Genomic DNA, 23,648 nt, shown 5'->3' with positions numbered 1-23,648 from the left:
ATATTAAAAGAGAAAATACTTTGCCATCTTCCTTAGATGGTTTGATTATTTGGTGTCAGAGTTATTCTGCATCCCATCATCACATGCATGCTTCCAAAAGGTCTCTAACGCTCACAGTCGTGCCAAAACGTGGTAGAATTCCTACTCGTCGCAGTAGAGAAGCCCTTAGAACAAGAGAAGTCACAAACAGAACTCATCCCAGTAGTAGCTGTGAGTCCACTGCCCCGTCCTATGATCCAGGACAAAGTCCAAGATAAAGACAAAGATCAAGACCAATATAAAGACCAAGCCAAAGACATAGTCCAAGATAAAGACTAAGAATCAAGACCAATGTAAAGACCATGTTAAGGAATTATGCTGGAACACTCAAATACTACTGTGACTATGAGTTACTTGAAGAACAGGTATGAACCATAGTCTAGGGATCAAACGCTGGACCTTAAATTCTTTAACTTTGGCTCTTTCACTAAATTTGTTCAAAACACCATCCACTCACTGTGTGGCCTAGATGTGTCCCTGTTTGAGTTCAGTTCCTGTTCTGTAGTACTTCCTCCTAACTCTTCCTTGCAGCTCAAAAGGCCTTGACTCGATCCTGGAGAAATACTGCTTTGGGGGGAACCTACTCCAAAAACTAAGAGACTGTCAAAACCTTCCTTTTGCACAAATATTACAAAGAAAGACATAACATGTAAGAAATATCCATTTTAGTTAATGTTGGTGCCCTTGTGTGCATCTCCTATGTTTTCTTCTTCAGTACAAGACTGCAGTGATTAGGCCCATTCTCTTTATTTTACTCCCCACTTTAACACTTCTTTCTGAACTTCAAAATAGTCTGTTCAGATCATATATATGATAAGCCATCAAGATCTTCGTATCTTCTTCTAGGGTTAGCCAATGGTGTTGTTTCACCCAGTTCCATGTATCCAGTGGCAATGAGTCGAGGAATTTCTCCATAGCGATTTCTCCATGAGGCTACTTGTGGGCTATTTGATCCAATTCACTGCTATATCACTAACTTAATAATACAACTGATGGGTTATCTCATGTGGCGCGGATGACTGAGCAGTGAACATTTGCCTAGAATTCTCTTGTTTGAATGCCAACTGCTCAATCATGTTTCTCTTGATGTTGGTGTAGGTGGCATCCCCTGTAGGATTTGAAACTTGCCATGCTAGCTGAATATCTGCTGCCAATAACGGAGCAATAAACTGTCATCTTCATTCCTCTGGCTGTGCAGACGACCCACTCAAATCTTATGAAACATGTCACATCTGCAGTAAAACCTCTTAGCTTTTTCTCAGTTGTAAACTGTTGTTCTTGTGGTTGTATTTGTTCCTTTCTTGGTCTGTCTGATGCCTGGATCTCTTCACGCTGTACCTGTCTGTCGAAGATTCTTGTAGTTTCTGCCTTTTGAGCCAGGGCGCTAACAATTTTGTGTAGCTGCAAATGCCCATCTTCCAATCTTGACCAAAGACTCCATGATGGGAAGGCATTCCTGTTTTGATGTTAACTTAGCTCTTGTCAGGAATGGCACTCTGTCAAGAGTGGCACAGGGTACCCAGGTAGGTTTTGGGTGGCTGTGCTGAAGAAAGGTAGCAGATAAGCACACACAGCAGGAAGTTCAACAAGAAAGAAGAGTAGGAAACTGTAGCTGTGAGCCAAAAGGGGCAAAAGATACAAAGGTACAAACAAACTGGATTCCCTCTTGGGGTGTATGCTGAAATGGGAAAGAGTGTTCCACGAACCTTAGGAAACTCCAGCCTTCTGCACAGATTGCTATAACAGAGGCCCACGCTGTATGCTCATGGCTGGGAACAACAGCAGTGGGTGTCTGTAACACTGAAAACGGGACCAGGGAAGGGGCAGAGGTTGCCTGCCGGAAACCAACAGGCAAGCTCTGTACAAAGGGATTACATAAGACACATGAGAAGACAAGAACAGGTATATCCAGCGAAAAGGAAGTCAATGAGCAATCTAGCAGAAGGAAATGAAGGAAAGGCAGTTAGACTGAAGTAGATAACCTAAGGTGGAGTACAGAGGACTCAAGGAAGAGAACAAGGGAGCAGCAGTCAGGAAAACAGAAGGGCTGCAAAGTAGGAAGCAGGTCTGCAGTCAAGAGTGGCACTAGGTGCAGGCAAACTGTAGTGGACTGCGGAGGACTGTAGTAGGCTGCAAGGCAGGGAGTCCAGAAGAACAGGACAGAGAGAGATTAGTAGTAGGCGACAGACAGAGAGCCCAAAAGAATAGGGCCGCGAGGTAGGGGGCCCAGAGGAGCAGGGCTGTAGGCAGCGGAGGGAGACAGGCTGCAAGGAAGGAGCCCAGAGGACACGGGCTGTAGGCAGCGGAGGGAGCAGGCTGCAAGGTAGGGAGCCCAGAGGACAAGGGCTTGGAGACAGCAGAGTGTTGCAAGCTGCAAGGTAGGGAGCCCAGAGGACAAGGGCTGTAGGCAGCCGGTGTGAGGCAGGCTGCAGGGCTGGGAGCCCAGAGGACAAGGACTGTAGGCAGCCGGAGTGAGGCAGGCTGCAGAGCAGGGAGCCCAGAGGACAAGGGCTGTAGGTAGAAGGCAGCGGAGCGAGATCGGCTGCAAGGCAGGGAGCCCAGAAAGGGCACTGGATTAAAACAGGATAATGCAGCAACAGGAATAGCATACAATGTAGCAGGTCAAGGCAAACAGGAGCGGGGAGATCTCAAGATGCAAGACACTGTGCTCCTGCAGGCAGCTGCTTATATACCGCCCTGACCTGTCCTGAGGCAGGCTAATTGACAGCACCTGTAGCAGCACACCTGAAGACAATCTGCCTCCTCCCTCTCTGGTCCTGAGCAGGTGGAAGCAGCACTGGCCACTAGGGCTTCTGGGGATTGTGGTCCCAATAATGATGAATGAGAATAGCCAGGAATTGAGGACTGCAGCCAGGTGCATTATGGTAAATGTAGTTAATTGAATAAAATAAGAAAGAACCAAAGTTGAGCAAATGGAAATAAAAGACCAAGGCGTGAAAAGGAGTTGTTCAAGGAGTATTAGGAGGATAAATGAGTACCAAGTAGTCCATGATGGTTGCCAATGCGTGCACCAGCGGAGCGGGAATGACAGCTCTAGATAGTCTGTGAAGAGTAGGGTTTGTTGTTTAGTAATAGTAATTGCCATACACTTCTTTCACTGTTATGCCTCTTCTGTGGGTTGGTAGAATCATTAGGCCCTGAAGCTCTTGCTTCTTACCCCATGTTTGGTTAGCCGGAAAAAACATCCTACAAAACATGCATAGATTCTATTTAGAAGTTTTATTTTTGAAATTGTCAGGATGGAAATTCTTTCATATTATTGTCAGGATGGCCTTTTTTTCAAAGTCACCATATTTCTCAAAATGCCATACGAGGCATCTCTTTTTCTGATATGGAGGCTCATTACAGGTTTGGTCGTATCCCGCAGGTAAATCCACTGAGATACCACCATACTGTATTACCGTTACAGCCATTTGGTCCGTCAGTATTACCGCCGGATTACAAGTGGCAGTGTTAGTCCCCATTAATTTTGAGTCCATAGGACTCTATGGGGCATTTTGGCGGAATTACCACAGCGATAATTCTGCCAAAATCAGGAGGAAATTTGGCAAATTTACCTCGAGCTCAGAGCTGGAGGAGAATCCTCCAACTTTCCGCCAAACTTATAGTTGGGCGGTGCAGTAATGCAGCGGTATACGATAATACCACTGCATTTTACGCACACCTACCAACTTGTAATGAGGCTCAATTGGCTTTTGAACACTGGTACTTTGACTTTGCCGCCCAGAATTCACCATCTTGGGCCTCATTACGACCCTGGCGGTCCGGGAACTACGGTACCGGTAAGCATGCCAGTACCGTAGTTCCTGGACTGCCATACTACAGGCTGTGCTCACGGGGGCCTGACAGACCGACAGGTTTTTCCTGGCGGGCTGACCGGCACCCACTAGCACAGCACGTTGGATGTACCGGCACAACTCTGCATGTGCCGGTGCATCCGACGTTCCCATTCCCATTCTGCCCTATGGGCCGAATGGGGATGGGGAGTCCCATGTTACCGGCACCCGCAAATGGGCAATTACCGGGTCCGCTGAGCTCGGAATGACCCGGTTCTTGCCCATTCGCGGGTGCCGAGAAAATTGCAACTCTGGTGGCAGCCGTGCCGTGTTTAATGGCACGGCTACCGCCAGAGTTGTAATGAGGCCCCTTGTCCCTTTTTTATTTCACTATCAGAATACACCTTCCGGACCCTTTTCCATATGAGTGTCTCTTGGATGCTATGGTACTTTCACTACATTTTCCAGAATGAAGGGTCCAAGTGCTCTTTACCTGATAGTCTTTTTGATGCTTGGGTACCTGCACTACTTTTCCCCTCAATTCGGTGTTGGGGCTCTTTGTCTCGCAGTGTGTCTGACACTTTGTTACTTTAGCTTAATTACCCAGAACGGACCCTCAGCACTCTCTTATCTCACAATGGGCCTCATTACGAATCTGTCGGTCTGGAAACGACGGTACCGGTAAGCATGCCGGTACTGCAGTTCTCGGACCGTCATACTACGAGTTTTGGTCACGGGTGCCGCACAGCCCGCCAGGTTTTTCCTGGCGGGCTTTGCGGCACCTGCAAGCACAACTCAACGGATGCACTGGCACCGTTCATGATGTTGCCGGTGCATCCGACGTCCCCATCCCCATTCAGCCCTATGGGGCAGAATGGGGATGGGGAGGCGCTTGTTTCCGGCACCCGAAAATGGGCAATTCCCAGTTCTCGGCATGACCCAGTTCTTGGCCATTCACGGGTGCCGGAAAAAATGCAAATTCTGCTATGGGTTTTCATCATTTGTAGGGTTGTTGGGACGGCACATATAATGTAGTCGATCCTAGCCGAATTGATGTGGATAACCCCACTGCACTGATTTGACCCTGAGCCTCACATGAGAGTGCAAAGTTCTAATGGGCATGGGAATTCATGTATTGCTCTATTCTGGCCACTCCATTAGGGTCTAGTAGCGGTATTGGTGCTGCCACTGGTTTATGGTTCCACACACACATGCATGTTTGTGACATGTGATGAGTTCAGCTTCGTTTCCACAGCTGACTCTTTGTCATCTTGTTGTGGATAGAAAAACACAACAATAAAACGAAACAATTGCTTGCGACCCATAGTTTTGATAGAAATTAAAACATTTGCTATTCTTTGATAGGATTATCTGTTGTGATCATCTGATCCAGATCACTACGGTTGTATCGGTGACCCAATTTGCTTCACTTTGCTTGATTTTCATGAAGCTAAAGTATACTGAATGATTTATAAACTGCAAGAGATGGGAACAACGAAAGCCTGATCAATTACACCCTGATGGTTTTTCAATCTAGACCTTGGAAAAGAAGGAAGAGGAAGTGACTTCGGATGAAGAAGAGGAAAAGAAAAAAGAAGAGGAAGAGGAAAAAGAAGAGGAGGATGACTACGATGAAGAGGAGCACGAAGAGGTTAGGCATTGCATCCTGAAGTGTATTCTGATACTGTACAAACTCCATAATTCATATCTAATGCCGTTGTAACTAAGGTTGTTGATCTTTGAATGTAATAACCGCAGAGTGCCTGGAAGGCAGCCTGCAGTCATGCCAGGAACGGGCCTCTATATACCCATCATTATTGTCTATGCACCCTTTACTCCCTCCCTGACCTCCCACCTTCCTGCAAATTAATGTGACCTGTTTTTCTGTGACATGATACAATTCACAAATGAATAATGTGCATGCATCAGAGATGGTGCATAAAGAGCTTTTGCACATTATGAAGTGTGTGGCCTTGTAAAAATGATGTCCTATTTCTAATTATTACGTATTAAATGGCACTCACGTGTTCCAAATAATTTCTCCCATTTTCTGTCTCTCATCAAATGTTTAATGACCAGTACCGTAAATCGTAATACTTTAAATAAAGTTCTTGGTTTAAATGGATATCCTTTGATTAACTGTAACAGGTGATGAACGTTTATGGTAGGCAAGAAAGAAACTTCACATTCAACCGAGGTCTGATTTTCACTATCTCTTTTATCTAAAGAAGCTTTTTCGCAATTCCATTGAGAGAATGGAATTGGGCAAAGTGTGGACCAAGTGTGTTCACTGTGTACCATGCAAAGAACACTGCTGGAGGGCGTTTTGCAGTCTTTCTACTATGCTGCTGGCACTGAAGCAGTAGGAGGTGCTTTGCCCATAAGACGTTCACTCCATAGTGGAGCGTGGCAGAGTGTGGACTAAGTGTGTTCACTGTGTACTGTGCAAAGAACACTGCTGCGGGACATTTCACAGTCTTTCTACTGTGCTGCTAGGACTGAAGATGGAGGAGGAGCTTTGCCCATAAGACTTTCACTCCATAGCGGAGCATGGACTGACTATGTTCACTATGTAGTCAGTGATTTGCTATGCAATATTAAATCACATTTTCCGCATAATGTGATTTTTATAGGGGGGGACTTTAATGCCACTATGAAACAGATAGCACTGAATAAGTATATAGTAAGTCCCTCATGGAGTGTACTGTTAAGACCTCAAAGGGTACTGCTTGGGACAGCTCATTGAGAGATTGGGAATGCTGTCTGCAGAATGGACGTTCACTGGTGATAAACCGAGTGAATCTACATGGAAATGTGGGACTAAGGTTTCGACACTGGACTACTTCTCCTGTGACTCTAGTGCTCTTCCTAGCACAAGGAGGCTTATGGTCAGTGATACGTCACTCAGCGATCATGCTATTCTCTCTCTCAAGGTAGAATACTGCCTGGCTAGGAGTGTGGATTGACAGGTTGGTAAACTTGGCACTAATGCAGGAGGAAATAGGCTTGTATGGACCAAGACAAGTATTGAGAGTGCGCACATTTTCTTTAGCTGTGAATTAGTGGGTTTATTATCACACGCTACCTTTTTAACTGTTGAAGGTATTGAATGTTGGATTTCTGAATGCATGTCCTCTTTGGCGGTCCAAAGAGGTTATTATGCCATACGGAACAACGCAACTAGGAGCCATCACTATGATAAAATGATCTGTGATGCAAAACGATCCTTAAGGTCAGAGCTCCGTCATATCAGAAAAGGTTTTGAAAACAATCAAGAAATGAGGGCAGCCAAGCGCTCAGCTAAAAACAGATACCGGAGCTGGGCTAAAGATTGGTTACGTTCTGGGCGAAATGCACAATGGCAATATCTTATCTCTATCGTACAAACTAAATTGTAGAGGATGCTGAGTTCCTTTAACTGCATTCCGAAAGACTGTGTGGTCTGCAGGATTGGAGAGCAGGTTTAAGCGCAATATATATCTGACACCTTTAAACCTCTGTTTGGTCTTAATAAGACCCAGGCAATAGCCGTCCCTAGGTTTGATATCTTGATTGAGCAATCAAAAATTGATAGGAATATCTGCGCCCTAAAAGAAACGAGAGTCCCAGGCCCAAATGGATTACCGAATATGGTGATTAAAAACGTGCCTGGATTCCAAGATGGCCGCCGGGGTGGAGACGCAGTGATACAGCGTGCTCCGTTCCCCCCTCTGCCAAAAACAGAGAAATTAGCAGCTGAAGCCCCCTCCCCGGGCATGGTTCGGCACTGAGAGGAACCGAAGGCTCCCCAGGGCATCACAATAGTTTATCAAGAGAGAACGGTGCTAGGAAGCAGCATTTGGAGTGAAGGGTGCTGAGGACAGCCCTAGGGAGGAACAGGGCTTACGGGCGCGAACTGCCAGCATCAGCCGGCATGAAATCACATCATGGCTGTAAGCGTCAAGTGAAGAAGAAGTTTTTCAGCACGCCAGGGGACCTTGAGGTCCACGAGAGATAGAACCTAACCAATCTGGGTAAAGATGCCCGAGGACGAAGCGATCCACCACCGCCGACACCAAGAGGGCGGGTGCGAGCATCCCCGAGAGAAAACACCAGAGCCGGGGCCGACCCAACAGAGGTGCCACACTCTGGAGGTCCGGTGTCCCACGACGGGCTCACAGCAGGGAGCGGAACAGCGAGGCAGAGCATGTAGCGGTAGCTCCTATCGGAGCGAGAACTGCCTGCAGCGGGTGGGTATGTGCGCGGACCCCGGGAGTTAGGAGGACTGAGCCGGAGGAGAACCGCCAGCAACAGCCGACACAGTTACCCATCTAGCATAGTCAGCAAAGAGGGTGCAAACACATCAGATCGGAGAGGCCCAAAGGTCAGTAGAGGCAGGGCTTAGCCGGCTGGAGAAGAAGCCGGAGGGAGAAGCATCCCCCCTGCCACAGATATCAGTAAAACGGGCAGAAGCGCCTCGGCGCGAAGACGCCGACACCGGCACTACCCCGGTGGAAATGCTGTGCATGGAGGGCAAAGGAGAGGTCCGTTAACCCGCCGTGGACAGGCGGGAATGAAAGCTTGCAGAGTCGGATGAACAGCGGGAGCAGAGGAAGGCAGCGGCGACAACGTTGGAGATACGTCATATTCCGAGGAGCATAGTCGGTGCTGATGATGTAAAGGGAGGAGAGGACTCAACACGATGCAGCGAGGGACCTGAGGACAGGGGGATGGCTGAGCTGCTTTGGGTCATGCATAGAGGTAGAAGGGGCAAGCGGCGGTGTGGCAAGGAATGCCTAGGCAGATAGCCACCCACCTCACCCCCAACCGCATAATACATATTGCAGCTGGCCGGGCAGCAGGTGTGGCCCCAGAGAGACCCCATGAGGGGATAAGGTCACACAGGACATACACCCCAACCCCCACTCTACCTGTCCAGAAGGAGCACATGTAGGGCAGACCACGAATGGGGGGAGGAGAGGAATAAAGGCCATTCAGGCGAAGAAATCAACAGAGGGGGACCAAAGGAGTAAAAAGAAAGAAAAAAAAACCTGCACCTCCCGTGGACAGAGGAGGACTACATATTAAGGCAACAACTGCCCAGACAAGAGGCGAGGCCTATCTCGCAAGGACATCAGCGACACCTACTCACAAACAGAGGCAGAGAGGGGCCGAAGGAGACAGGGCAGGCCCAGTCCCAAAGTCTCACCCGGCCGGGGTACTGCAATCAAGAAACGCAGCGGGTGTCCCCCTGCCAATAATAGGCAGCAGTTAGCAGAGTGCAGTGGTCACCAGGCCCAGGAAGGGCGTCCCCAAACCACTACGAACCAACAAGGGGAGGCAGATCCTACAGAGGTGAGAAGGGATTCCAAGGTGACATACCCAAGCCCCCCCCCCCCACCAAGAGGGTGGAAACAACAGGAATAAAAGGCCAAGAGGGGATATCCATACTGCAGTGAACTAAAGGAAGGGGGGAAGGAAGACCAGTGAGACTCCTCAGCCTTGTGGGTCAAAGTCGGTATCTCAGAAGGAGCAAGGTGGGCAGAGACAGACCGAGAACAGAGGAAGGGGAGGAAGAAAAGCACGTCCCGTGGCCGTGAAGAAGGAAGGGATGTCCAAAAGCAGGGGAAAAGACCCTGAGCACCAGGCAAAAGGAAACAAGAAGAACTGTGAGGGGACAATTCAGAAAAGGTGGAGGAAGGAGGGCGGATCTTTGCACAAAAGTATAATGGAGGAGTACAGGAATGAAGAGGATCCCCCTCGAGAGGAAGCCCAGGACGAGCAGGGGGTAACCCAAAAATGTATGGAGCAATGCTTCCAGAGCTTTGGAGACAGAATGGCGAGTATGATGCAGAAGCAACTATAAAAAATGAAAGAAGACCTGTCAGGAGAGATAAAGGAGGTCAAACGGGAGCTGCAAGGCATTGAGGCAAGAGTGGACTCCAACGAAAGGGCCCTGCAGGAGCTGACTGAGGACAATCACAAAATGGAAGAAATGATGGAACAGTTAGCGAGGGCTACGCACAACTTGGAACTCCAGACGGAGGACCTAGAAATTAGGTCACAAAGGGCAAACATCAGAATAAAAGCATTACTGGAGACGGTTGGAGATGCTGACCTGTTACAAACTATTCAACAAATATTTGCGACCCTGATAGACCTGACGAATCCGAAGGAGATCTGGGTTGACAGAGTGCATAGAGTGGGACCCCAGTGAAATAAACCGGGAGTTAGACCTCGGGACGTGCTGGCGGCCATGTACGAGTACAAACAGAAGGAGAATATTCTAAGCGTGGCCAGACACTCAGACGTTCTGAAATACAATGGCACGGCGGTGCACCTATACCAGGATCTCTCCCAAATAACACTGATCAAAAAAAGGCAGATGCGCCCGGTAATACAAGAGTTGGTGAAACGTAATTTGAGGTATAAATGGACCTTCCCATTTGGTCTCCTGTTCGAGGTCGAGCGTAGGCAGAGGAGAATCACTACAGTAGAGGAAGGCGCAGACATCCTGGGAATAGAGGCAGAATCAACTTGCACGGAGGAACATGGCCTAGTGAAGGAGCATCCGAAAAGGAAAGCTTGGGAATGGTCAACCCAGGAGACGAGGAAGAGACCAAGGAAAAAGCAGGGACCACAAGGCCCAAGATTCCTGGAAAAGGACCCACCACAAGAGGCGGAGCTCTCGGATGAGAGCACCCACAAGCAAAGATAGCCACAATGACATGGAAACAGTAAGTGACCCTGGGGAGGGGGAATACACACAGAAAGGTGAAACAAGTGGTAGGGGGAACGAGGGTTATGGGGAAGATCTTGGAAATCTAATGGGTCCGGGGGGGGGGCGCAGGAAGGCACACTGGGGGAGTGAATGAGCTCAACACCCGAGCAGGAGAGTTGGGAGGGGCCAGAGGCCAGTTGAGTCACCCCAGGAAGGGTGTGGGTAGGGGAGGTGGGGGGGTGCGGGTAGGGAGGGACCCAGTTTCGGAATTAACTCAGGAGGGGGGGGCTCTATCCTGCCCCAAGAGGGAAGGAATTCAGTCGATCATTAAATAATGCCTAAGGACAGAGTGCTAAAAGTCATCTCAATGAATATCAGAGGGCTAAACTCTCAGCTGAAAAATAAATAATTAGACCAATACCTGGCTAGGGAGACCCCAGACATTATAGCCCTGCTAGAGACCCAGATACAATAAAGGGATAAAAGCAGACTCAGGATAAGGGGGTACAGCAGAATAGAGCAAGCAAACAGCTCGAGAAAGAAGGCGGGCATGCTAATAGCTTTGAAAAACAATCTAGAACTTAAAATAATGGACGTAAACAGGGACAACAATGGCAGGTATATAGCGATAACGTGCCAGGGAGGGGGGGGGGGTATTTAACAGTGGCATCGCTATATGTCCCGAACACAGGGCAAGATCACTACTTACAAGCAATGGTGCAAAAGCTAGAAGGGTTTGCCAGAGGGAATATAATTCTAGTTGGGGTTGTTAATCTTGCATGGGACCCGGAGAGGGATAGAAGTGCAAAAACATTTAACACTCAGAGCAAGCCATCCAAGGAACTTAAGAAGAAACGAGACCCAGGGGGTGGACCCACAAATAATCTGGGATGCCTTTAAGGCCACAATACGGAGCAAGGTAATAGCGATGAAGACCAAATGGGAGAGGGAGATCAGGCATTTGGAGAGGGACATGGAAGAGAAATGAAAGACTCTCACACTACATTTGGCTACTAAGCCGTCGGGAGAGGTTCGAAAAGAATACAGGGCGTTGAGGGGCCAGCCAGATACGCTATTAAAAAGTAGAGCAGAGAGGACTTTAGTTTGCCTCAAACATAAGCATTACACAAAAGGTAATAAAGTGGACAGATTGTTGGCAAGGATGCTTAGAATAGAGGAAAAGGAGAGAACCATCCTAAAAATAAGAACTGCAGAGGGGGAGGAGCGAACAGATATTGATTCCATCAAGAAAGAATTTACATATTTTTATGGGAAGGTGTATAAATCAGAAGGTCTGGAGGGAAGAGCACAAGAGATATATCTAGAAGGCTGTTCGATGCCCATAATAACGACCCAAGAAAGGGAGGAATTAGAGAAAGAGATAACCAGAGAGGAGGTGGGCAAAGCGATAGCCTCACTTCCCATTAACAAAGCCCCAGGCCCCAACAGCTTTCAGCCGAATTTTATAAATCCTATAAAGAGGTACTGGCTCCGTGACTAGCAGCATTGTAACATATTCGGGAAAGAGGGGGGAATAACTCCTTCAATGGAAGAAGCTAAAGTGATACTTTTGCCAAAACCGGGGAAGGACCAGGCTCAATAAGGTTTGTGTAGGCCAATTGCGCTCATCAACACAGACGCCAAGATATACACGAAGATCTTGGTGACCTGGTTAGAATCTCTTCTCCCAGGGCTGATAGACCCGGACCGATTGGGTTTCATACAGGGAAGGCAAACCCACGATAATATCAGGAGGATAGCCCATATTATTATGAAGGTGAATAAAAAGCGAACGGCATCCCTGGTGGTGGCGCTAGACACTCAAAAAGCATTCGATAGAGTAGAGTGGCAATTTCTGTTTCAGACATTACGCAAGATGGGACTGGGGGAGACCTTTTTTATCGAAGATTGCAGCCAACTATAAAACACCATCCTTGCGCTTACTGATAAATGGGGAGCTTTCTGACCCGGTTAATGTCTCAAGGGGAATAAAACAGGGATGCCCGCTATCCTCGCTACTATATGCCTTACAACTGGAGCCATTCCTGAGCAGGATTAGGTTCAACCAAGAAATCGAAGGGGTCCCATTTGGCGGGAAAGAGCATAAGGTTGCTGCGTTTGCAGATGACATGCTGCTAACGGTAACTAACCTGGGGAAATCACTGGAGGCAGTGGATAAAGAGTTGACTCAATTCGGAGAAGTAGCAGGGATGAAGATAAATAAGGGCAAGTCGGAGGTCCTCTGCTTACAAATGACATTGGAAAGGGATGGGGAGTTTAAATCCAGATCACCATATTCATGGGCTAAGAATAATTTGAAATATTTGGGAATATATCTTATAAAAACCATAGACCAATTATTCAAACCCAACTATCCCCCTCTGTTGGAATCCATAAAAAAGACGCAGAATAGGTGGATCCCATTACCAATATCATGGCTTGGCAGGATAAATGTCATAAAAATGGCGGTACAGCCGAAGCTACTATATGCGTTTATGGCCTTACCCATAAGGATACCAATGACCTTCTTTAGGGCACTACAAAAACATACTCGAGCCTTCATCTGGGATCGAAAGACACCTAGGATCCCATACAAATTGATGCTCCAACCTAGTAATGAAGGCGGATTGGGGGAGCAGATCACTTAGCGTACTATCGAGCAGCCCAAATCAGAATGGTGAGGAACGGGTCGAAAGATGATAGAGGGAAAAGATGGAGGGATATGGACAGAGTGGTGGTGGGCCCTAATTTAGAGGCTACCCCAGCAGGACAGATCACAAAACATGTACTGTAGTGCCATTGAAGCCCTGGTGGGAAATACGTGGGATGAAGTAAAAAAGCACTCTAAAATAACCATGTTTCCCTCGCCGCTCACCCCGTTCTTCAGAAATCCACAATTCACACCGGTATGGGAGGGAATGTGGTTTAAGAAGTGGCAGGATGGGGGATGCAAAATGCTACGAGATCTGTTTGAAGGGGGTGAGATAAAAACATTAATTCAATGTAAAAGCGACTTCGGTCTGGGGGAAGACACAAGGTTCCATTACGCCCAGTTGAGACACTGGGCCCTAAATCCTAGAAACAGAAGGGCTGCGACGCGGGAGCTAACCCCCTTTGAGAAATGTGTGACATCTAGCTCGAGTGACAAGCATCTGGTAGGGGACCTGTGCAGATTGATCAAAATGGGGGAAGAAGCTCATGCTCAACTGGGAAAAGAAGGCCAAGCAAGAGAACGATCTAGAACAGTGGACTAATCTGTGGAAGAATGTCCCCAGACAGGCGCACTCACTGCAAATCCAAGAGATCTGGTTATAAATGATGTATGAGTGGCATCTCACTGCCAGCAGACTATCAAAGATATACCGGCCAACCTCCGGGCTACGCCGGAGAGGGTGCGGAGTGGAGGGCACCTGGGGACACATATGGTGGCGCTGCCCAATTGTTGCATAATTCTGGGACATGATCCAGCAAGCAATCGGGGGCATATTGGGAGTAGAGAAAAAGCTAAATGTGGGTCTGTTCATACTGGGAATAGACGGGGAGCTAGAAAAACTGGCCACTAAAGCCCGGCGGAAGGTCTGTGTCATCCTGGTAATGGCAGAAGCCTTACTGGTGGCGCAAGAATGAAAAGCAAAAGAAGCACCAACAGAACACGAATGGGTGGCCAAAATGTGGAGATTCGCCACAATGGAAAAAGTAACATATGAGATCAGGGGAGAACACGCTAAATATATAGCGGACTGGGATTTGGTGTTGCAATTCCTAATGAGGGCGAAGCTCCTGGGACTGGTATCAGGAACAACCCCCACCGGAGGCGAAGAGAGGCTTCCACGACAAGAATTGGAGTACAATGGAAGAAGGAGAGAACGAGAATCCCACACAGGGCTGTAGAAAGGATCTCATCGAACCTGGGGAGGGAGGGGAGGTAGAGTTGTGGGGGGAGGGGGAGTTGGGAGGGGTGTTTATTGTTGAATGTAATAATGCAAAAATGCCAATAAAAACGTATTGGAAAAAAAAGTGCCTGAATTTTGGGGAAAGCTATTGTTCATTCTTTTCTCTAATGTATGTGAGGAAGGACTGATTCCTTCTGCATGGCACTGATCCATTATAGTACCTACTCATAAGTGTGGAGAGAAAATGCGGCCTGAAAATTATAGATTACTGGCCATGTTAGACACACCAGGAAAAATGTTTGCGTCTCTTCTCCTTGATAGGCTCGAAGCATGGGTACTTTCCTGTAACATCCTAGGCAAATTCCAAATGGGCTTCAGAGCGGGTTCAGGCACTGCCCATTGCCTATGACTTATTGACTCGCTTATTAAGACTGCTAACACCAAGGGACAGCCCAATCTGCGTTTAGCTATGATCGACTTTAAGGCTGCCTTTGATACAGTCAACAGGAATAAACTTTGGGCTAAAATGGAATCTTTGGGCTGCCCTAGTGATGTATTGGCGGTCATTCAGGGACTACATGATAATACGTCTGTCCAGGTTAAACTGGATAGTAAAGGATCAGTGTCTTTTCCAATAGATACTGGACGCGAAGTGAAGCTCTCTCACCATTTCTTTTTAATATCTATATTGCAGATCTTGTATCTTATTTGGCACATATTAACATCTGTCCTCCTACGATCTCTGGTGAAAAGGTTGACCACTTATTCTATGCAGATGATTTGGTCCTTTGCGATCATACTTTTTCAGGGCTAAAAAGAGCATTCCTGGAACTGTATACATTTTCTTGTGAACACGACCTAGCCCTTAATTTTGAAAAGACCAAAGGAATGCACTTCTCACATAAGCAGGACTCAGTCCCAAGCATTAACGTTGCAGGGCATCACATTGAATGTGTGACGTGCTTTAAATATTTGGGTCTTGAGATCAGGTCTAAGGGAAGCAACAAAACATGAATTGCCAAACAAAAAACGGAAAGCCTGTGCTATGATAAATGTGATGTATAGATGTGTCAAGGCGGCCTCAGGGTATAGCTTTTGCAAGATCTTGGCCCTATATAAGCATAGTTTTTGTACTACGGTGCTATATGGCCTGGAATCCTTAAGCATGTCTGATTTCACCTGGTTGAATGTTCTGGGGGCAAATTCTGGCGTAAAATGCTAGGTTTGGGACCCAGTTGAAATCATTTGTCTGCAGCTGCACCTGATATCGTTGGCTACAATGGCCCGTAAAAGGAACATTTTATTGTATTTGAAATCACAGAAGACTCCTATTTACCCACTATTGCAACTGCTGGGAAAACAATCTGACCCACTTATGACCAAATCATGGTCAAATTGGCAACTAAGACTTTGGACACGATTGGGTGGCAGCCTTATTGGGATGATATTTTTTAAAATCTTAAGGCAAGACTGATACACAAATTGGACCAATGGGACTGGATCTTAAATTACTCTCATTTATCATTATTCAAGAGTTATAGTTTTGTAGAACATCTATCTTATGAATATAAGGCTCCCCAGGGGTATTTGAAGGTATGCCAATCCCCGGACATGAAAGGATTTCTTTTACTTGTTTGAGTGAATAAACTGCCTGTATTGGCAGATATTGGCCCTGAATTAGGAATTGGTAAAGCAGATAGGTTCTGCCGCCTATGTGGCTGGTTGTTGAAATGGAATCTGCGCAGCACGTGCTCACAGAATGGGTCCATTTGTGTCCAATGCTGATGCAATTAAAAGTGACTGTTTTCGGTCTTTCCACTTGAATTCACCGCACAAATCTATGCAAATTGCACTTTACACTGTATGGAAAGCTATTCTGGCTACGGGGAAACTCGCACAGTTATCGAGTATGATCTTCCTCGATGCTAATAATTAGTAATAATTTAAGGTCTGGACCTAATCTGATTGTCTCACCGATGTGGTCTGATTTTATTTTATTTTATTGGACCTAATAAGCTTAACACCTAGCTATCTGAAAGATGTTGTAAATGTCTATCAACCCTTAAGAACACTTAGATCAGCGGAAGATCTTTTATTAGCCCATCACCGTGTGAAACGAGCCCGCGGGCTTGGCAGAGCGTTTCATATCCAAGGCGCCAAGGCCTGGAATGCCTTGCCAGCTACCCTGCGCAAAACCAAGGACCTATTTATGTTTCGGAAACTCTTGAAGACTTACCTCTTCTATTAGTATATTCCTCTTCATTGTTGTCTGTCTCCCGGCGCCTGGATGCCTATGGGCTTTGGCGCGGTACAAGAAAAATAACAATAACAACATGTCGAGAGGGTGATGATTTTTGGTTTTTGGCTTTTGTGCTATTTTTTCCTGTATATAGGCTGCACTGAGACAGTCTCCTGTAATATGAATAATGTCTTAATGTGTGTGTATTTGTATATTCTATATATATTTCTGAATTGTTTATATTAATTGTTTATTGACTTATTTTATTTTTATTTTTTCTTGTTTTCTCAGATGTATTTTAACTATGTAAAAGTTCTTTGCAACTATAAACATAATGAAATAAAATAATTGAGAGAAGCTTGCTTTTGACTTGCCTATCCCCCTAATTGTCCATACATACTTTAAAGTAGAGATTTACATTGAGGACTTCCCCATTCCTGAATTCCTCATAGGGATTACAAATAACTCAAATAAAATGTCCCAAAGCCTTTTTCAGGTGACAGCCACCTTGAGACTTAATGTCATAATGGGCCTCATTACAAGTTTGCCGGTCCGGTAACTATGGTAGTGGTAAGCTTGCCGGTACCATAGTTACCGGACCGGCAAACTACGAGTTCTGCTCGCGGGTGCCTTTTCGCCCACCAAGTCGGACCTAGCGGGCGGACCAGCACCCGCAAGCAGAACATGTCGGATGCACCGGCACCGACTGGTCATGGGCAAATACCGGGTCCAGCGGGGCTATAATGACCAGGTAATTGCCCATTCTCGTGCGCCGGTAAAATTCACAAGTTCGGCGGCTGCCTGCCGGTTTGTAATGAGGCCCAATGTCTTTGAAGCTCCCAAGCCCATAATTAGCCTGTTCCATCAAATCCATTGGGGTTATTGTACATAGGCATGACTCCCAAGCCTCGCTGCAGCTTCTCCTATGTTATGCTGCATGTCAGTGGAGGACTAGACTCAAGCCTGAGAACCATGAAATCCCTGTGGTTCAAAGTGGTGGAACCTTAAGTCAAGTAAAGATCTTTTTATTTGTTTTGTCTTGCCTATTTGTTCTGGTAGGTTGTGGGATTTGTGACTAATCCAGGGAATTCATCCCTCATCCCCAAGAGAGAGACACCCCCTTTGGGAGTAGGGAGGTGAGCTTGCTACGCAATACCCTCTCCAGGGGACAGGGCAAGCAGGATGCCATTGGGGGTGACCTCCTCTCCAGCCCTATGGGACAATGAATGTCAAAGTAGGGATTCTCTTTCACCTCTCCTCATTGCAAAGTCCCAAACATTTATGGCTTATATGGGAACTGGCCTGAGTTATCAGGTGCAGGGCCCTTTTAAGGTGGATTGCCCAGTTTCTGACCCCTACCTGTTACCACCGCTTGGTGCAACTCAGGACCAATGGAATCTTGTCCTCCGTTCCAGGGAGGATACTAAATACAGCACCACGCCATCCGAGGAGTGGAGAATCAGCTGGACTGCGGGGAATCAGAGCAAAGACAAGGATGCGTAACCGTGAGGGCGCAGGAACAACCGCCACTACTGCAGAGCATTGCCACTCTAGCACAGGTACACAGCAGTACCTAAGGAGCATTTGGATGGTGGAAGGTATGAATATCCGAGTATGGGGTGAGGAAAGCAACAGACTTCACCAGACTGAGAAAGCCCAAAGCCTGCACCGGGCTAACAAAGCAAGTACCCCTAGAGGGGGTGAGAGAAGCAATCGATGTCACAGGGAAGAGCAAGCCGAAGCCCACACATGGGCAACAACCACAGTACCCCAGGATGGGGTGAGAGAAACAATCGACTATACAGGGCTGAGCAAGCCCAAAGCCCACGCAGGGCTAACAATCTGAATACCCCAGAAGGTGGTGAGAGAAGCAATGGACGATATAGGGCTGAGTAGGCCCCTAGCCACGGAGGGCTAACAATCTGAATACCCCAGTAGGGGGTGAGAGAAGTGACGAATCAGCAAGGCTGAATGGGCCTGCAACCCATGCTGGCCTAAGAATATGAATACACCAGGGGCTCAGGGGCTGAGAAACCGGCTACCCCACGATGGGCTGAGGGAAGGAATAATCCAATTAGGGCTGGACAGGCCTGGAGCCTACCCAAGGATGAAACTGTGAACATCTGTATGGGAGGATAGGTCCAAGGGACCCCCTCCCCTGCAGCTCTCCCCCCCCTTGTGAAGTCCATGGCTCGTCGGGGGTCCCTTCTGCCACCAGGGCCCAGGTGGCGGGTGGGCCACTGGCTGAAACATTGACCAAACGTGCTGTATTACGCTAGGCCCTGGAAACCATTTTGTGAAACCAGAATGACAGGAGCCCCTGTGCGCCGCAGCGCGGCCCCCACCCTTGGAGAACCTTCACTTGTCCCTGCGGCCGCAGCTTCCTGACAGATCCGCTGAGAGCCCGTTCCCACGAACAGACGGACATGAGCTAATGCTAGACGCAAACACTGTAACATTCACCTTCCGCAGTGTATCACTGTCCTCAGTATGACCCGGCCAGCAGGGCCGGGGTGGAAAAGAACTGTAAAATGGTCCCCCGACAAAAGTAGAGCCCCCAAATACTAATGAGCAAACTGCCTGTGATGAAACTCTTCTCTACATGACCTTTTTGGATAAAACATGTAACCTCCATGAAGATGGAAGAATGTGTGTGTCCATATGGCATTCTGGTTGAAGTACCCACAGCCCCGTAGCTATGCGCAAATGGTAAAAGTGTCCCGGGGTTTTTATGTTATATGTTTCGCCGAGAAGAATGTACTCCAAGGTATAACTGCCATAACTCAACTAATGCTACTAGAGTGCAAAGGAAGACAAGTGCAACCACATTGGAAGCTCATGTAAAGTGTGTGCAAGAATACACAGAATGTATTTGAATGTCCAAGCTCACCATGTGTCACTGACATCAGTCTCATTGGCCAGTTGTTCCTGCGTGCTCCACCAACCTTACTACTACCTCGCTTACCGTGCATGCATAGAAATGTAACAAAATGTTGGGGTTGTTAAATACTTAACATATAGTTATCAATTGCAAAATGGGTATAGGTAACGCATTCGAAATGGCCATGTAAAGGCACCAACAATGGAGAAACATAAGCTTTGAAAAGATTCAATGAGTATTGTACATTATATGAAGGTTTATGCCCCTTTCACATAATCTGCAACACACAAGGAAAATACCATTGTGGGCATATCCAAGGCCATTCCCCCTTCCTCCCCACTGAAGCCTGCCAGACGGAAAGCAGAGGCCTGTGCTGCTCTGCCTCACCTCCCCCAATTCGGCTGGAGCTGCTTCAAGCATTCACGTTCCCCTGCAGCTCCCAGGGCCGCGGCCAGCCACCTGAATTATTTACAACCCAGCAGTAAACCCCGGCCATAAACGCAGGCCAAAAGGTGCCCTTTCTTAGGCTCCACGACCCACCAGCTCACCCCAGGTTAATGGCCCCTGTAAAATTAGGACACCCAATATTATAGCAACACTGTAGGAACACATTCATAATGACTTCTAACGAGACATGATAACTTGGACAGCTCGCCCCTTGCCCTGAGACCCAACCTTGTGACCTATGATACCAGGTCAACAGGATGATGGTAACCATGTATTGATGTATTACCAAAGGGCCCCACTCTAGGTGCATTCCTCCTGTGTTGCATTAACCTGTAGAATAACCTATTGGAAGATTTACCGGGGAAGATAATATTGCAATATTGAATGAATGCGGTGTGCGTGGCCTTAGGGCAGAAAGCCAAGAAAGACGTTCATCAATGACACTGGCCACACCTGCCACAACAGCACCGCCCGGATGAGCCCAGCGGACCTGCCCGGCCCACGTTGGCAACCAGTGACGTCCACCAACCACGGCGCACCACATCACAGATGCACCTATAGTTAGTCGTCGGAACCCAATCCCCACGAACATGTGCCCCCTATAGTGTTTAGGCTCTTATGACGTATTTTGTAAATATATACGCTTGTCTTTGCTAATGTCAGTCAGAGCCCTCTCGGACTTTGCAGAGTCCTTTACATGCCCTATTTTGACTTATATAAACTCCCATTAAGCTCACCTGCACTTTGTCTTAGCCTTATTCCCTCTGGGAGAGTCCATTATTGTCTCTCATTGTGGGGAGGATCATGCTATCTGGGGACGCTCGCCTTCAGTGGTGACCCGGACAGCGTGATTATTTTTCCTTAAATATATCCCTACCGTCCCCTTTGGCATGAAAATCTCCGGTCGAAAAGGGATACGCACAGTGCGCCGGCTCCGGAAGGCTGCCCGCCAGCGGCGACCGGTACGCTCAGAAGTGCGCACTCAACAGAGAGAGGGTATGGGATCCCGGTTGAAAAATCCCCTTTGAGTACCGCTCGCCGGAGCCGGGGCTGACCGTTGAGCGTACGGCAACACTGCCTGGACGGACCCAGTTCGGAGACTCTCGGTTCAAGACGGGCACGTGAGTATTAAGTGCGAGCGACCATAAGGGGAGCAGGGGAGGAATACTGAACAGGGAATGAGGTTGTTTGAAAAGGGACACTTTGGGAATACTAAGAACCACTCTAGACTTTCTTTACTTTTTCTTTGCATATGGCCATTAGGATCAAGAGGTGAAAAGAGATAAAGAGACGGGAACCTAGCTCTGCGAGGGGGTAGAAGGCGGCACTGCATAGTGCTATCTTAACTAGTACTGGGAATATATGAAGAAGTGGAAAATGAGATAAAGGTGTCTGGTAAAGGAAGACACGGTGAATACATTAGTAACTGCTATTCTTTCTATTCTTCTCTCTGGGTTTATGGGGAAAAAACAGGGTTAGAACCTAAAAAGAAAAAATTAAAAAAAAGAGAAGATAACCTAAGTAAAAAGACGAGTTTATATCAAAACTACAAGATGAATTCATATCAGATTAAGAAAGAAAGGGACAGCTAGCAAGGGAGGAAAGGGATTATAAATTGAGTTGTGAATAGAGTGTTGCCTATTGGTGTGAACGCATCACATGTGTCAGAACAAATTTGTCAAGATGAATGTGTAAAAGTGGTAAAAAGTGCATAATTATGGTGTGGTCATAGTAAGTGTGACCAGAAGAAATTTTACGGGGAAGAGGCCAATGCAGTAAAGTGACTATTTCTTTTTAAATAAATGTTCTGAAGATATTGGTGGTGTATAAAGGGTGGTTTGCTCTTGTAGGTGCCCCCTAAATTGTACGGAATGGAGGCTGTGCACGCCCACTCTCATATTGCCCAGGTGACGGAAACACACACAGGTCCCTACACGCAGAGATACACAAATACCTAGATATATCTGGTGATATATATTTATATATATATATCAAGCAACGACGAACCATGGGGGCAGAGACACCGTTGGCCCATATTTGTAAGAATCTACCTGGGTATGCTGAACGTATTAAGAAATATCACGATCAGTGGATTACAGAATTAAAGGGGGAAGGGTTACCCCAAATATGGCCAGAAGGGGGATCGTTTGACAAGAGTGTCCTAGATATGGTAGCTACATGCATTTGTTTAAAATACAAGGGGAAGCAGTTACATAATAGGAGAGAAATATTAGATCTATGGAGATTGTTTGAAGAAGTACCCCCTCCCAAAAAAAAGAGCTAGGTACTGATTTGCGATCTACTACTGACAATCCATTGCTGATACCAAAAGACGACAAGGTGTTGCAAGAAGGGGAACCACCAGTAGAGGTAACTAAATTGTACCCAATATTAAATAAACCAGTGCCCACAGAAGGATACAGTGACCCCACATACGTGCCCCCAACATCAGTCACCGCAACTCGAGGGCCAACGGCGCCCCCACCGTATGAGAGCCATAGAGAGCGCGACCAGGTAAGTACACCAGTAGTAAAAATAGAGAAACTAACAGAAGACCTAGAATCTAGGCTCTCTCTAGCAAAAGACGAGCTCTCGAGGATAAAAAGCATATGTGAACAGACTGGGGCTAATGCTGACAGTCAGAGCTGACATCAAGAGCACAGAGTCATGATAAAACAATTGAGGAAGGGTGGAAGAAGGGGGAGATACTGTTCAGAATACAAGAAGGACCAACTTGAATCATTGAGCTAGAGGAAAGGGAGGAGCATATTGACGATGAGATAAGGACCACAGGAGGTAGAGGGGAACTATTGTGTGATATAGAAGAGGACTTAGAGGAAAGTGAAAGATTGAGCATGGCGATGGGAGGAGGAAGTGAGGGGTTGGATGGCGCATGTTCGGGAAGAACAATGGAAGAAGAATGGACAGGACGACTAAGGAATAGGTTGGGGAAAATGGCGCCACTAGGAAAGAACGGAATGAAGGTGAGTACAGATAAGACAACAAAGGGGAAGTTACAACTCCCACTAATACACAGGGGAGGAGGGAGGCTGAATTACATACCCTGGGCTCAGATGGACAAGGCCAATCTGTTAAAGCTATTACCACCGCTATCAGGAGGGGCAAGCAAGTGGATATATGCACTTCAGAAACACACAGCCGGGGTACCTCTAGCAATAGGTGATGTGAAAAGTCTGCTAGTATGAGCAGTTGGTGATCAAGCTGACAGAGTATGGGTAAAGGCTGGCTTCCCGGAAGTAACGTTAGACTGCGATCGCCATGTTTTAACACAGTACGTGCAAGGGTGTGGGACGCATTAAGAGAGACATTCCGAGACACCCCAGATTAGCAGTTGGTCATGCAATGTACGATGAATGATGGGGAAGATGCTATGGATTACATTTTTCGGGTCCAGGAGATGTGGAGAGCGGAAACGGGCACGCCCTGGTATCAGTCAACCTCATTATTTTACTTTATAATAAAGAGAGGGCTCCCTAAAGAGGTACAAAAGGCACTTGACAAAATTACAGGTATTGAGGCAAAAGGGTGGCCCGAAATACAGAGCATAATAGTTCACCATTGTAAACGAATAAAGGAGAGGGGGAAAAAGAGATAGCGCAAAAAAGATTGGCAGACGAGGCAAAGTTAGTAC

The 23,648-nt window shown here is 47.1% G+C and overlaps 1 protein-coding gene across 4 annotated transcripts in view; it reads left to right on the top strand.

The window, feature by feature from the left end:
• POLR3GL (RNA polymerase III subunit GL) overlaps positions 1-23,648 on the top strand; it is a 304,240-nt gene that overhangs the window by 240,773 nt on the left and 39,819 nt on the right. For 3 of the 4 annotated variants that reach the window (XM_069652578.1, XM_069652595.1, XM_069652587.1), the window contains one exon: positions 5,374-5,487. In XM_069652578.1, the coding sequence (XP_069508679.1) occupies positions 5,374-5,487 (114 nt within the window). Of the gene's footprint in view, positions 1-5,373; positions 5,489-23,648 lie in introns of those variants that run through there. The other variant, XM_069652604.1, reaches the window with a different exon arrangement.

The sequence above is a fragment of the Ambystoma mexicanum genome, chromosome 1p (assembly GCF_040938575.1).
Source record: "Ambystoma mexicanum isolate Mex_15411 chromosome 1p, UKY_AmexF1_1, whole genome shotgun sequence".
NCBI classification, from domain to species: domain Eukaryota; kingdom Metazoa; phylum Chordata; class Amphibia; order Caudata; family Ambystomatidae; genus Ambystoma; species Ambystoma mexicanum.
Note: the sequence above shows the minus strand (reverse complement) of the source record. Positions and strands in the feature narration are given on the sequence as shown.